The sequence below is a fragment of the Danio aesculapii genome, chromosome 19 (assembly GCF_903798145.1).
Source record: "Danio aesculapii chromosome 19, fDanAes4.1, whole genome shotgun sequence".
Taxonomy (NCBI): Eukaryota; Metazoa; Chordata; class Actinopteri; order Cypriniformes; family Danionidae; genus Danio; species Danio aesculapii.
The window spans coordinates 9,681,970-9,696,615 of record NC_079453.1 but is presented as its reverse complement, the minus strand read 5'-3'; the positions used below and the strand labels follow the sequence as shown (position 1 = coordinate 9,696,615).

At 35.1% G+C, this 14,646-nt stretch overlaps 1 protein-coding gene across 2 annotated transcripts; it reads left to right on the top strand.

Annotated features, from left to right (window-relative positions):
- Window positions 1–1,321: 1,321 nt before the first annotated feature.
- On the top strand, window positions 1,322–10,022 carry LOC130246932 (uncharacterized). Of its 2 annotated transcripts, none has more exons than XM_056480102.1 (7): window positions 1,322–1,379; window positions 5,730–5,938; window positions 6,030–6,084; window positions 6,854–6,933; window positions 7,027–7,274; window positions 8,124–8,283; window positions 9,637–10,022. In XM_056480102.1, the coding sequence occupies exons 1-7, from the start codon at window positions 1,324–1,326 to the stop codon at window positions 9,756–9,758; spliced, it is 930 nt and encodes a 309-aa protein (XP_056336077.1). In that variant the 5' UTR covers window positions 1,322–1,323; the 3' UTR covers window positions 9,759–10,022. The 2 variants fall into 2 exon arrangements, with proteins under 2 accessions (XP_056336077.1, XP_056336076.1); XM_056480101.1 differs by having other exon boundaries at window positions 6,806–6,933.
- Window positions 10,023–14,646: the final 4,624 nt, after the last annotated feature.

Below are 14,646 nucleotides of genomic sequence, written 5' to 3'. Positions count from 1 at the left end.
AGAGGTGCAATAGATTATTAACAATTTTCAGTGTTCAAAACCTCTTTTATAATTGTGGGAAAATGTACTTTTTGGCTTTACTGTCTAATTTACTAATAAGCAACCACATTTTAAGGTAGTGATTACTGAAATATGCTTGTATATTACCAGCATCAGAGACTCTTTAAACAAGGAAGCCTACCCACTTTAAAAACTGTGACCTCTATAATGTATTTATTTAATTATTACATTTGAACATTTTGTATATTTGTATTTTATTTATAATTACCCCCTGGCATGTTTATTTTTGTGTTGTAAAATGTTATTTGCTGTTCTTTAAATAAATAATAAAAACATTAAATACAAATAAAAAAGGAACATAAAATTTTTAGTACTTTTTTTTAAAGTTATAAGAGCCTGCAGGTATTATAGACTTTGCAAATTCAGTTTGCAGACATTTGTGGGTACAGACATCATTGTGTGCATTCTTGGCAGTTTTTTCCTGGCTTTTTAATATTGTCCATATCGAAATTATATCGTATCGACCGAAATTAAGAAATATATCGTGATAGAATTTTTTGCCATATCGTCCAGCCCTCGTGTGTTTTCACGACAGTTTTTGTTCTCAACAAACATACTGGAATCTCAGTGAATACTTGCTTTACAGACATAAGAAGCACATCTAAATAAAGCTTAAAATCTGTACTTTTAAATAAACTAACTACACTTGAAAACAAAAGTTATTTTGGGTTTGTAATCCATCTGAAACGAACGTGAGGTACGTCCGTCCTGTCAAACGTACATCACAAAACAACAGCAATTACCCAAACGCCCACAAACTTGTAAACAAAGAGTCGCTGTCATTACTGGAGGAGATTCACTATCAAGACCAATACAATCGGACAAGACATTATTCAAAAGATGATAATATGTAGAATGGCCATAAATGAGGTTGGTGTCTTGATCTCTTTCCTTTCAGGTGCGCATGCACATTAGTTTGAGCAACATGATTCAGATTTTGTTTTATTCAAACATTCAGAAGTGAAACTTTTGAGACAGTTGTTGCTTAATTCCAAATATGTAATGTAAGCTTGGCAAACAGTTTTGGAGAATCGTAATGCCTGAGAGGCATTTTAAAGATGGCCACCGAGTGAAATTACTTGCCTTAAAGGGACTTTGACTATACACATGAATGCTCCTATAGTAAATGTAAATGTCAAACAAAACCTACAGAAGTTAAGTTTCTCTTTCCTTCAATTACCCTTCTCTCTTTCCCTGAAGTCCACACCCAGTGAATAAATAGCAATCCAGTCTGTCAGCAATCCTACTGCTTTGTTGCTCTTCATGGTTGAATCAACGACAGTGTCCTCTTCTGAAGAGATCATTCAGCGAAATAAAGGGTAACTTTTTTTCTTTTCAATTATTAAAATGATTAGAATTTATCTAGATTTGCTAATAATATGTCAAAAATGTATTTTGTTTCATGTTGGCTTACAACAAGCATTCAACATTTAAGCATTTAATCCTTTATTACTCTGTTAATTTTTGGTTTATAATGTTTAGCAATAACTATTTCTCCACACTATAATGTACATCAAAGCCAGCAATGTGTTATTTGTGAAACATTGGGAAAAGTAGAACTCTTTGTTAACAAAATCAAATAAATAGTGGAACTAGTCCATGACAATCCATTCATGTCCTATCTAATATAATTTATCAAACTTTAAAACACTTGATTTTCAAGAGGTAACACTGTGTCATTAAAATGAATGCATCATATAAGCTGTTTTGTAAAAGAAAGGTTTGTGCTTTGTATGTGGATTGCTCAATTAGCTGGATTTTATTGGCGATTTGATATGATTTAAGATAGTTTCGTTCTTCAGAACTCATCCAAGAATTGTTGTCATAGCAACAGGTCTAGTACCTCAAACCTTCAAGAGAGCAGGCTTATTTCATATAAACAAGATCAGGTCATTTTAAGCAAATATGTTACTGAAAGTATGTACCGAATACCGAATTTCCTTACAGTAGTAACCTATAGGTAAAAATATACTGGGGATATATATATATATATATATATATATATATATATATATATATATATATATATATATATATATATATATATATGAACCAGAATATATAAATATAACTGATGAAAGCTACACTCCAAAATAAAACTACAAAAATCCACAAGTTCCTGATTTTACTGTTGATCATTACACACGTAAAATGGATAACTGCATATACCTAAGCAAAGTAGAATAAAAAGTGTTCAGAAATTACATTTTGCGAGCCTCAAACTTCGTTATTTCATTCTTCTTTAAATCTATGAGCAAAATGCCACAGAAAAAGGACCAAACCAGCACACAACACAGACGGTTATGTAGCAAAACATGTCTCACCTCTTATCATTTTCTTTCCGATCCGATCGTTATCATCATTATTAACTGGAGTAAAATAACTCCAGATTATGCTGCTTTTTCATTCAGTCATGATGACCACAGCCCCGTGCTCAAGTCTCAAAACCTGCTCTGGGTGTGTGTTCTGTATATTGTGCTTTAAAAGTGTGAGGCTGTGAGCAAACACTGACCCATTAGTGGAGATCAGAATCAGAATCAGAATCGGTTTTATTGCCAAGTGTGCTTCACACACACAAGGAATTTGTTTTGGCTACAGAAGCTTCCAGTGTACATAAAGTGACATGTGACAACACAAAATAATCTGAAAAAATAAAATAATAATAATAAAAAATGATGAACATTAAACAGATGCGGTTAGTGAAGAAACCTGGATGTTGAGTTGTATGTACAGATTGTTATAAATATACAGGTTGCAGCAGAAGAATATTACAGTTACCATTCCTGTTCCTATTTAAGTCAATATATATATATATATATATACTATGCGGCGCTATCAGTATTACTATTGTTAAAATATGCTCAAATCAGTGATCATTTACTAAGAAAAGTTTACAGATCTATCCTTCTATTTAAAGGGCACATAGTTTACCTCTTTTTTTATGATTTAATATTAATATTATGGTTCTTCTGAGTGTGCCAGTTTAGGTTCAGTTTAAAACACGATTCAGATTTTTTATTATAATGTGTTAAAAAGTGTCATGTTGGGGGCGTGTCCACAGTTCGCTGATTTATGGGTGTGTTGCTTCACATGTAGACTAGTTTCGGCTTCCCACCCAACGTAACAAGGAGGCGGGGCCATGAGCTCACCCGCTCTGCGTTTGCAACAGAGTCTGACAGGCAGACAGAGAAGGAGCTTGAGTGAGAGGTACAGCATTTAGTCGTACATGCACGACTCTGACACAGACCAAGCAGAGAGTACAAAATCATTTGTGTCTTTGTACAGTTTTACAGCCAACTGTGTGCTAGTTTCAAGTACCGAGCTTGTACACAGAAACTAATAACCACGCACACTGAATTAACTTTGACTGAGGCACCGGATGCGCCGCTCGAAGCCGCGACACGGCACACCAGACATTCTCTGTGGCACACCAGATACATGAAGTGTCCCGAATCGTCGCGCCACGCATTTTTGAATTCTAAACATAGGTTTCTGCAGCGGTCCGCGGCGCCCAGCCGTCGACTTGAGTGTACCCTGATAGAAACCTATGTTTAGAATTCTAAAACGCATGCTAGTTAAGATCACAGGGAGCTTTTGGGAACGCGAGAAATACAAACGACTGAAGTATAAGGTAGACTCAATGAGAAGTACACATGTTTGCAAACCTACCTAAAGATACAACCAATAATTCCGATTAGAGTGATAATGTGGAGAATATTGCTCTTGTGTTGAGCCCAATGAGTCTTGCATCTAAAAATAGAGCAAAGGTGTTCCTTTAGTGATATCGCTTCGACTCACGCTGAAAATGGCGGACGTGAATCAACAAACTGATGATATGATGATGCGCCTGTCAATCAATATTGGTGGGCGGGGGGACCGCTCTCCTACGTAAAGTGCGGTTTGAAAACAGCTCCAATTGGTCCACTGTTTTTTATGTTGTTAAATTGAAAAAAAAGCACTGGGTGTGCTTATATCACCCCAATATGACGGCCTATACACCATACATGCACATATGTCTGTCCAAACAGCTTGAAAAGTAGATTTTTTACCATAGGTGCCCTTTAAGAATCATTACTTTTGATACATTTCCAGTAGTGGTGTAACGGATCACAAATCTCACGAATGGGATCACACTACGGTTTTTGAGTCACGGATTGGACCATTTTTTGGATCAGCAAAAGATGGAGAAGACAAATGTCATTTGCTTTCCATGTATACAAAAATATTACAGCAAAAATCATTGGTTTTAACAAACAGAACTTAGAACCTGTAAATTCAATAAAAATCAAGAAAGAACCAGCTAAAAAAAGGAAAATATTCAATATGAAAAATGATCTTTGCTACTGTTGCTGATAATGCTAAATATAAAAATCTAAATATAGAAACATCTTGTACAACATTTCATGTTTATTTTCAATTAATGATTCAACAATTCACACTTAAAACTTTGTATGTCATTACAGGTGGATCATTTTTGAAAACCTATTCAGTGACATAATTTTGATGGTTTGTCGCCACCCATTGGTTACACCATGTAATTGCTACAAAATTCACCAACGTCAAGTTCCATTAAACAGTGATTTTAATCTTTACCATAAACATCAGTGTTTGTATCTGAACTATACTATACTCTCCCAGTACTTCTGTGTTCTTTAATTGTTTGTAACTAACTGAAAAAGTGTAAAAACTGAATCTCTCTCGATCAAACGCAGATTTGTGCAAATCACTATCATTTATCATTCATGTTGCACGGGTTTGAATTGAGATCACGATCTTTTAATGTTTAACTGTGCAGCTTTACACTAAATGCATTAATGCAAGCTAAACAAACAGTGACAGAAAACAATAAGTCACTAACACTAACCTAAGAAAGCATTTAGGTATATAAAGTTGTCTTGTATAAAGGATGAGATAGAAAAACAAAAACTATCAAGCCCAACTTTATATCAGGATTTCCTCTTTGTAAATAAAACTCTTGAGAGATGCACCAGAATTTACTGATGTTTCAGTGAAAAAAAGATAAACTGCTGGATCAGGGCTGCCCTTTGACCCCGGTTCTCATTACTTTGGCTCTGAAATGCTTAGCCTCTGCAATAACCACTAATTTCAAACAGCATGAAATTTGGGTTTTCAAAGAAAGTGTGATACTTTGCGATCAACCTGAGCACCTTGAGGAAGCAACCGCTGCTTTGAGGAACAGAGCCAATGAAGTATTCCACATCAAGGATCTATTCAAAGCAAATGTTTATGTTGAAGAATTAAAGTGCCTTGGAAATTAATCTAATAATATAAATGGAAATTAATTAAAAAAAAAACCTGTAAGCAGCATCTGGAATTTTTTTGTGTGAATTTTGAGTGTCATTTTGTATCTAATAAATGAGGAAGACGTCATTTCAGTGGGGGGAGAGGCAAGGTGAGGATCATGAAGATGACTAGGATGTCATATTGTCTCTTTTTTATTATTATTGCAGATTGCACATTTTGTTTGTGCCATTGAAGTAATTACAACAGGCATATGCAAACAAAGATTAGCACAAGACTAGCCTGACTAATGGGAAAAATAGCTATGAATTAGATTAATTGATCAACTTTTAGGTTTACGATAAAATTGTGTATTTACTTTTCAGTCAGTGCTAAGCATGCCGTCTTGTTATTTCCCCCTTCACTAGACTGAGCATGTATGCAGTTGTGACTCTGCAAGACTCAGATGAGGTGATGGTGGCAGCATCTAATTGGCTGAGCACAGACAAGAAACAAAGTTACTGGCCTCCATTTAGATCCGAAGAGAAGTGTGTGGAAGCTGCTCAGAAGAGGTTTAAGCCAGAGACCGATGGAAGACTATGGGAGAAATTAAATATTAACTTTCACAAACAATTAGGTATTAGTTAATAAGACAATAGAGTTTATTCCTCAGAAACCTTTTCTGTTTAGTAAGTTTTCAATAATGTCAAATATTTGTCTGTTTGCAGTTTCTTTTGATGAAGCAAAAAAGGAGCAAAAAGAAATCCAAGAGCAGAAAGAACGGTAAAATTTAAAAATACATACTTACAAACATACACAAATTCCAACCCAGGCTCATTCTGATTACGGACCCCTATATACATTTCTGGAGAGAGCAAAATACGTCTCAGGAGCGACATTTTTTTTTTTTTGCACTTTTTGTTTTCCGCCAGAGGCCGTTGTGTATGCTTTTACCACATTCTTACCCCATTATTTACTTGTTCATTTTATTTTTTGGATTATGTTTTTGTCTTACTTGCTTTCTGGAACTGTTTTTCCGCCATCGTACGTGTCGAGCTACAAACTGGTAACAGTGGAAAAGCAGTCCATATGTAGGTAAGCAGTCAGCTGGTAAGCGAGAAAAGGAACGGCATCCTACCGCCCTGTAGCATTCGTTCTAAAAATGAAATGCAGCTATTCGTAGCTCTGGCTACATAATTCGCGATCTCCAGAAATGTATATAGGGCTACATTTTCAGAATGAGCCTATGTTGACTAGTTTATTCGATGATTAGAGAAAAAAGTTGATGATTTAACATCATACAGAGACAAAATCTCTTTCACAACATTAAGATACAGTCAATGATGTCAGGGCTGCTAGTGATTGGTAGAGATTTCAATGTGGTTTTTCAATAGATTTCAATAGACTTTCATTAACAAAATTTGTTAAAGTAAATTATACAAATAAAGTGTCAAAGGATGCACTTGTAGTATTTTGTCGAGCTATTGTTTGTTTTTAAATACAGATGCTTTCTATTATCCACTGGTTTCACGGGAATGCTGAAAAAACAAAGACATGAAAACACTCAAGAAATGGCTAAAAATCCCCTTCGTTCAGTTACACTTGCATCTACATCCAGATTGACACCTGAAGGTAAGTCAGCTGCTTTCATCATAATCAGATCGACAAGTTTTTTTCTTATGTTCTCTTACTTTTTCTTTTGGGTGTGTGTGTGTGTAATTACAGCAAGACTCGTTTCCACAACAGACATGGATGCAAACCTCAAAACGCTGCAAGACATCAAAAAAATAGTTGAGGAAAACTCTGCAATGTTAAAAAAACTAATGAAAGACAATGCAGTTTCTGATGTACCCAGTAGTACCAGTGCACCATCTAAAGATGTTGACACAATCTTAAACCTGCCTCTAAGAACCATTCAAGATTTGTCCAGGACTGAAAGTGAGCTCAAGGATCCAAAAACACGCAAGAAATATGTAAGTTGAAGGTACATTTTAGGAATGGGATACTTTACACTCAGCTGGCCATTACAACAGAAAAACTCGAAACTGTAATGCTTGTAACAGGGAGTGATTCTGCTGTAATGACTCGCAGAGAGAGTGGTACCCTATTAAAGATAAACATTTTTACACAGAGTCCATATCGATGCCTTAGCATTCCAATAGCATGCCTTTTGATTATACAATTAGAATTTCTAATTAAAATATTTAACTTATATTAAAATATTAACAAATACCTTTAATTTAGTCGACGCAGTGGAGCAGTAGGTAGTGCTGTCGCCTCACAGCAAAAAGATCACTGGTTCGAGCCTCGGCTGGGTCAATTGCCGTTTCTGTGTGGAGTTTGCATGTTCTCTCTGCATTCTTGTGGGTTTCCTCCGAGTGCTCTGGTTTTTTTGGGGTGGGCTAAAATTGTCTGTAATGTATGAATGTGAATGAGTGTGTATGGATGTTTCCCAGAGATGGGTTGCAGCTGGAAGGGCATCCGCTGCGTAAAACATATGCTGGATAAGTTGGTGGTTCATTCTGCTGTGGCGACCCCGGATTAATAAAAGGACTAAGCCGAAAAAAAGAAAATGAATGAATGAATGAATGAACCTTTAACTTATGGTCACATTTAAAATGTTAACATGGTCACATGTAAAATTTAAACTACAAAATCTTGATCTTAACCTGAATTTAAAATCTCTGGAAAATCTCTAGCAGCAAAGCTCTGGCTAAGAAAACCACTGCAGGCAGTGGACTGTGTAAGAGACTGAAGAAGAGTGTCAAGTATTTAAAGATGTGTAATAATACTAAATACTTGTACAATACTATTTTTTACAGATAAAATCTATATCACAGCTTGGAGGCTTTGGACCCAGGGATGTGATAAAGAATATTATGCAACATCTCATAACAGACGATCTGGCAAACGATTTCAACTGGCAGGGGAGAGGACATAAAAATGCTTTTTCTAGGCTTATTTTAGCAGATGTGATCAGAGGTAAAATCTGCTGTATAAATTAGTTTTGCACTTGGGTTATACAAAGGTGCCATATAATGAAAACTTATATATTTAGGCATAGCCGAATAATAGGTTTTCAGTACATGTAAATTACGTATTGTATAATCAAACGCCATTTTTTTCCTAATTCTCATGTCAATCCTGTAAGTGTGCAATCCTAGTGAAAAACAGGCAAATTGGAACAAAACTCAGACTGTTACATTAAATAAAGGAACGTTAATATGCACGCACCAGGTTGCGTTTGATTGGCTACAGTGTTTGTGTGAGATTACAGCAATGATCATTTTTCACCCTTATTTGTAAATTTATCTAATCTTAAATGTAACTTTTGTGAGACTCTTATTTTGAACATTTTGAAAAGTGATGTGGACAGATGTTCAATGGTGTGGCATTTGGATTTTTAAAAGACTCTACACTTAACATTCAGTTTACGATGAGAAATTCTGAGTCAGCCATCTGTTCACAGCGCATCAGAATGCAGGATATACAGATTATAAATTTATTCAGTGCCACCCCAAGGAGGTATATGGTCTGTTTATGTGTATCTTTTGTTAGTTTAACATTTATTTTTTGTGAAAATTGCCCTGTATATTTGCAGTGAGGCAACAGACACATGTAGACTGCTGAACATAGGTTTTAAATGCACATATGCATTGTGTCTTATCACTCAGCTCACAAAATCCAGTGATTTTTCTGAAGTGAATATATATTTATTGGTGTTGAATTATTGCAAGTGTTATCATGTATGTTAAACACGAAATACAGCACTAAATACATCTCTGTTGAGAAAAAAGTGAGAGGGCAGGTACTGATGAGCAGGTACTAAACATTAGAATTATGGTAAAAATGGTTTGGTTGTGTTTATAAAAGAGCATATAAAACTTCTTGAGAATTTTTGGAAATCTAAGCCATAAACCTACTATGTAGAAATCCGAGAACAATTTACTTTATTGAATCGATGCACTATATGGCACCTTTAAAATATTTGTGCTTGTTTCTTTTGTAAGTATTTGTAAATTCAATAACATGTTAAAATTTTGTGATGTTCAGAACATATAAAAACGTTGTATAAAGCAGTGTTTCCCAACCCTGTTCCTAAAGGCACACCAACAGTACACATTTTCAGCCTCTCCCTATATCAAACCCACCTGAATCAACTCATCAGAACATAAGAAACTCCAAAACCTGAAGTTAATGGGTCAGATAAGGGAGACATCCAAACTATGTACTGTTGGTGTGCCTCCAGGAATAGAGTTGGGGAACACCGGTATAAAGCACTACCTTCCAACAAACGTTCAATTAATTGTTTGGTCTTTTTTTTTACTCTTTCAGAAGCTGCATCAATACAAAATGTATTGAGAGTGGACTGTGAAACTGAAATAAAAAATTATTTGTGGAGCATACCTGATCGTATCGGTCGGAAAAGACCAAGAGATTACGTAGATGAGTGGTAGAGGATTTCTTACTCAGACATTTTCCGCAGTGGTTTATTTTAGGCAAGAAACCCATCTTTCGCACTGCTGGACAGTGACTTCCAGGCAGTGATTAGAATGTCTTTTCTTGATGACTGAGTTCTGGAATTACAGGTCATAAATTAAACTATATAGTTCACCTAAAAAGGGAAATTTCCTGTTAATTTATTTACCCTGGGTTTAGAGTAGATTAGTTAATAGCAAGTTAATAGCATGTTTTTGTTTATTGTTTATCATCCCAGTGGTTATTGGTTATTATTTTGACAATCTCAAATCATTATATAACCTAACACATTTAATATGTTACATAAATATTTCTTTCTTTTTCCTATCGAATTCTGAGAATATGTGTTGAAAGTGTACTAATCTAGTTTATTACTGTATCCTCATAATATTGACATTTACATTGTATTGTTCTATTATCTAGTATGAAGTGTACTATTTTGCTATGTCACTTATCCATGATTATTAAACATAATGCAGCACCTACTTGAGATCTCTAGTATCTGTTATAGTTTCAGTACACTAACAATGAAATATGATGTCGTATAGCAAATAACACCCTAACACAATGCTTATGAATCCTTGATTAATTTTAAGCTGAGATAGTTAAAGGTGCCATAGTGTGCATTGATAGTTCATATTTAGACATAGACCTCACCTATATGCTATAAAATTGCAGGTTAACTATGTATATATTAACTTATATTTGATTGTAACTTTAACTTGATTTGATTCTTATGCAGTAATATGCACCTTTTGTAAAGCTGCTTTGAAACAATAATTATTGTAAAAAATATTTATAATATACAAACACAAATAAACTTGATTTGAATTTAAATTGTTCTTTGAGATCCAAAACCCCTGGCAAATATTCGGAAATCATTGCACTTAGATGATGTTCATTTAATTTCTTTAATTCGTCCTTCACTGATATTTCGACAGTATTTTCAGGATGTGATCTGGGATGCAGGCAAAACTAGACAGTTCTAAAGTCATCTGGTTGTTGAAACCACATACAGTATGTACGTTTTTATATATGACAGTCTGGTATAACATCACAAATGCAACACGCAATGCAACACCTTAGATGACAGTTTGGGATGTTTTTTTGTTCTCTTTTTGACCAGTCATTGATAAAATTGTAAAGTTAATAATAAAATGGCAGCTATATAAAAGATGCATCCTATCCCCGTAGTAGCTTATCTCTGAATGGAGAGGAAAAATAATAGAAGAATTTTGTTCACTGAGAAAGGCACCATGTTTTGTTTTTGGGAGAGTAGTCTATACATCAATTAATTTTAAGCATTTTTCCATTTATCTCTATCTACAACAAAAATGGAAGTTTCATTTAGTCTAAAATGACAGCAATCGTGGAGTCCGCCTGGTGTGCTTAGGACAGGGATGGGCAAACTCGATCCTGGAGGGCCGGTGTCCCTGCATAGTTTTGCACCAACCCTAATCAAACACACCTGCTTGTAGCTTTCTAGTGATCTTGAAGACACCAATTAGGGTGTTCAGGTGTGTTTGATTAGTGTTGGAGCAAAACTCTGCAGGGACACCGGCCCTCGAGGATCGAGTTTGCCCATGCCTGGCTTAGGATGATGTTGTACAAGTTAAGTAAAAGCCTCCTGTACCTTACATATAAAACCATTTGTATGCTGAATAAGATAAATAGCTTATGTATCCAACACTTTGGTTGACATAACCAAGTTAAATTTAATACAGTGCAATATTTATCCATTTATCAGAGACGTATTTATGTCGCCGAATGTAAATACAATAATTTTCATAAATCAAATAGCTTTTTGATCAGTGTTTTTCATTGTGGATTTATTATCGTAGACCAGGGGTGCCTTAACTTCGTCCTGGAGGGTTGGTGTCCTGCAGAGTTTTGTTCCAACTTCAATCAGAGATACCTGGGCTTTAAGCTCTTATAGGTATACTAGAAACATTCTAGTAATTGTGTGGAGGATAGCTGGAACTAAACTCTGCAGAACATCGGCCTTCCACGTCACCCCTGTTATAGACTGTTGTGTTTACGACATGTTCACTCCTAACTCATGACATTGACGCTTGGTCAGGTCCCCTTCTCGTCGCTTTGTGACACGCCAGGTACCCCTTCGACATCATGTTATGATGCGTGGGGTCCTCCGGTTTTATTGGTCGTTTTCTTTATGCATCTCATTAAACATTTTGCGTGTATTTGTAAAAAACATAATAATAATAAATCAATCATTTTTATAAAATTACATAATTTCAGGAATATTTTAGAGCACCAACCCCACACCAAAACCTAATCCAGTTCCAATAAGGATAAAGTGTAATTTTGTCAATAGGATGTTGAATTAATTATTAAAACTACTATGCTATACAAAAAAGAAAACCAAAGGTCAACCAAAGGTCCAATAGGTATTTCTGAAGCCTTACACTAGAAAACTTGCCAGCTGTAGGACAAACCTTTCACTTTCTCACAACTTTATATGTTCTTCTAAAAGAATGCAAAAATGTAAACTGTCACAGATTACAATCACAGATTACTGTCACAGTTCACAATCCCACTTTAATTTTACTTTATTTACTTTTTCTGACTTTTGAGTTGCATTTTGACAGGTATAATAACTATATTTCCATAGGACTAAGAGCTCTTTCTAAGGGAGCATTTGTTGCTGGAAGTCTTTCAAGCAAGTTAGCTAATTCTTGTAAAGTTTGCATCACGAACCTCATGCCATTTCAGAGGATCAATTTTTGCATACAACATTTCAATTCCCCTTTTATTTCTTTTTTTTTTTTTTCAAAAATAGAGAAGCTGATCTTGCAGCTGCAGATGTACTATCAGTTCCTGAGGTTTGAAAAAACTGCCAAGGGATTTCTTTGCCTAATCAGGATTTGCTAAAGCTTAAGTAACTGTTTAGACACATTTATTGTAATCCTTTTTAACTATAAGCAGCACTGTTACACTTTTATTCACTATACACATACTTGGCATGGATAATGAATCTGTTGAAGTGCTTTTATCATTTCATGACTGGATTATTATAACTCACTGTATGTAGGGATCTGTTCAGTTGTTTTGAAGCTTTGAAAAGCTTTGTTTCGCTCATCACTACTGTAAATACTGTAAATAGTTTAATGTTTAGAAAATGTTAAATCACTCATTACAATGTGTTTAACATCACCAATGGGGTCCACTTTCCTTTCTGTATGCCTGTTCAGGTTTGGGTGTTAAAAAGCTCAATTGTACTATGATCATTGCTGTTCTCTGGATTTAATCCCGGTGTTTTCCACAAAATAAAGGGTTGTTGTTGAAATATCTTGGTTACGTTGTTAAACACTGTTCAACTACTATAAACTCATATAAGAAGTCAATCTTTAAATGAATTGTTTTTGAATATTAAATTAAGATCAGTGCAAGTATATTAATATAAAGACAGACACACATTTAAGCTGCGGTCACACTGCACTTTTCTCCCCATAGACTTCCATTCATATGCACGCGAATGTGTCAGACTTTCGCAGTTCACTGCGTTAGAAAGTTCAAGCTTGGTGAACTCTGACCGGTGAAATCGCATCTGTTCTCCGCGTCTCATGGCTTCAAATGCCCCCACGTGTTCATTGTGTGTCAACTGTGTTCATTGTCTTCTGATGCGCAAGTACATGTATTAAATAGAGAAAAGATTGATGCAGCTTCTTCTACCACAATAAATTTACTGTTGATATTTGGCGTGCGTTTAATCAGGACGTGACGATTTTGTTCTCTTTGACTCGTTGGATAGTAACACTGCTTTATTCGCACATCTTTTATGCATTATTCCAGTTTTGCACATAAATGTAATTAATATATTTGGATAGAAACAGCTATTGTCTACATTTCAGTCACACAATGAACAGTCACGTACGAGAATGGCTTGTCATTTTTTAAATAAATTATTAGCTTAAATTCACTGACCTTGGACAGGGACATGTACTGTAACTATTAATGGGATTATTATTCTTTCTAAAAACTATTGTTCTGCTTACATTCATAAATGTCATATCAACCTCTATCACTTGATCAATAAAGGCAGACACACACAGGTGCACTTTTAAATCTATTAAAACGTGTATAAAAGTGTGAACGTGTGTAAAAAATTTATAAACGTCACATAACATTACTTATTTTATTATACTTAAATATTTAAATGTAAAATTACGCATTAACTGGAGCAGCTGTTTTCCCACGCTAACTGTCTGTTTCACTGATGCAGTGGTGTTGCTTTTTCAAATATATGCTCATATTTGCTAGAACTTAGCATGAGCACATCAAGTTCAGCTGGAGAAAGAAACGGTGATCTCTTTTTTTAAGATGTTGCCAGTCACTCGTTATATTTGCCCTCCATAGATAATGCCTTTTTATAGTTGCGGTGTGCATGCTTAACTGTGAGTTGCTCTACTCAAAGTTGATTGACCTAACTCAGATCCGCTATTCTGAAACCGAAAAGTCTGAGTTTTTAATCTCTCTGTAAATCAACTCAGAGTTCAAGTTTAAACTCCGAGTAGGTTGAACCTCCTTACTGAAAAAGGCCCCTGCACAAAACGCATCTGACAAAAACGACAGCAGCTTTGCCCATAGACTGATAAAAATGCAGATATTTCAAATGTCGAAGTCGCGATCCACCGTTTTTAGAGCTAGAGCAAATACTTTGACTGAAGCGCTCTCCATGACACACAATAACTGCTTTTGTTTTTTACCGTCAGACAAAGGTAAGCTTAAGCAATATATGTTCATGTGCGAAAATATGTAATCTATAATTTTTAGTTGGCGACTATATTGAGTAACTTTTTTTTAAACTGGCAGGTTTTAAATATATGCAACTAGTGAGAAAAAGCA

Bases quoted from the DNA above. Each gene is read 5' to 3' on its own strand.
- LOC130246932 (XM_056480101.1), top strand. From the start codon at position 1,324: ATGGTTGAATCAACGACAGTGTCCTCTTCTGAAGAGATCATTCAGCGA. The intron at 1,380-5,729 runs GTAACTTTTTTT...CCCCTTCACTAG, and splicing joins ATCATTCAGCGAAATAAAGG to ACTGAGCATGTATGCAGTTG. The intron at 8,284-9,636 runs GTAAAATCTGCT...TTACTCTTTCAG, and splicing joins TTTAGCAGATGTGATCAGAG to AAGCTGCATCAATACAAAAT.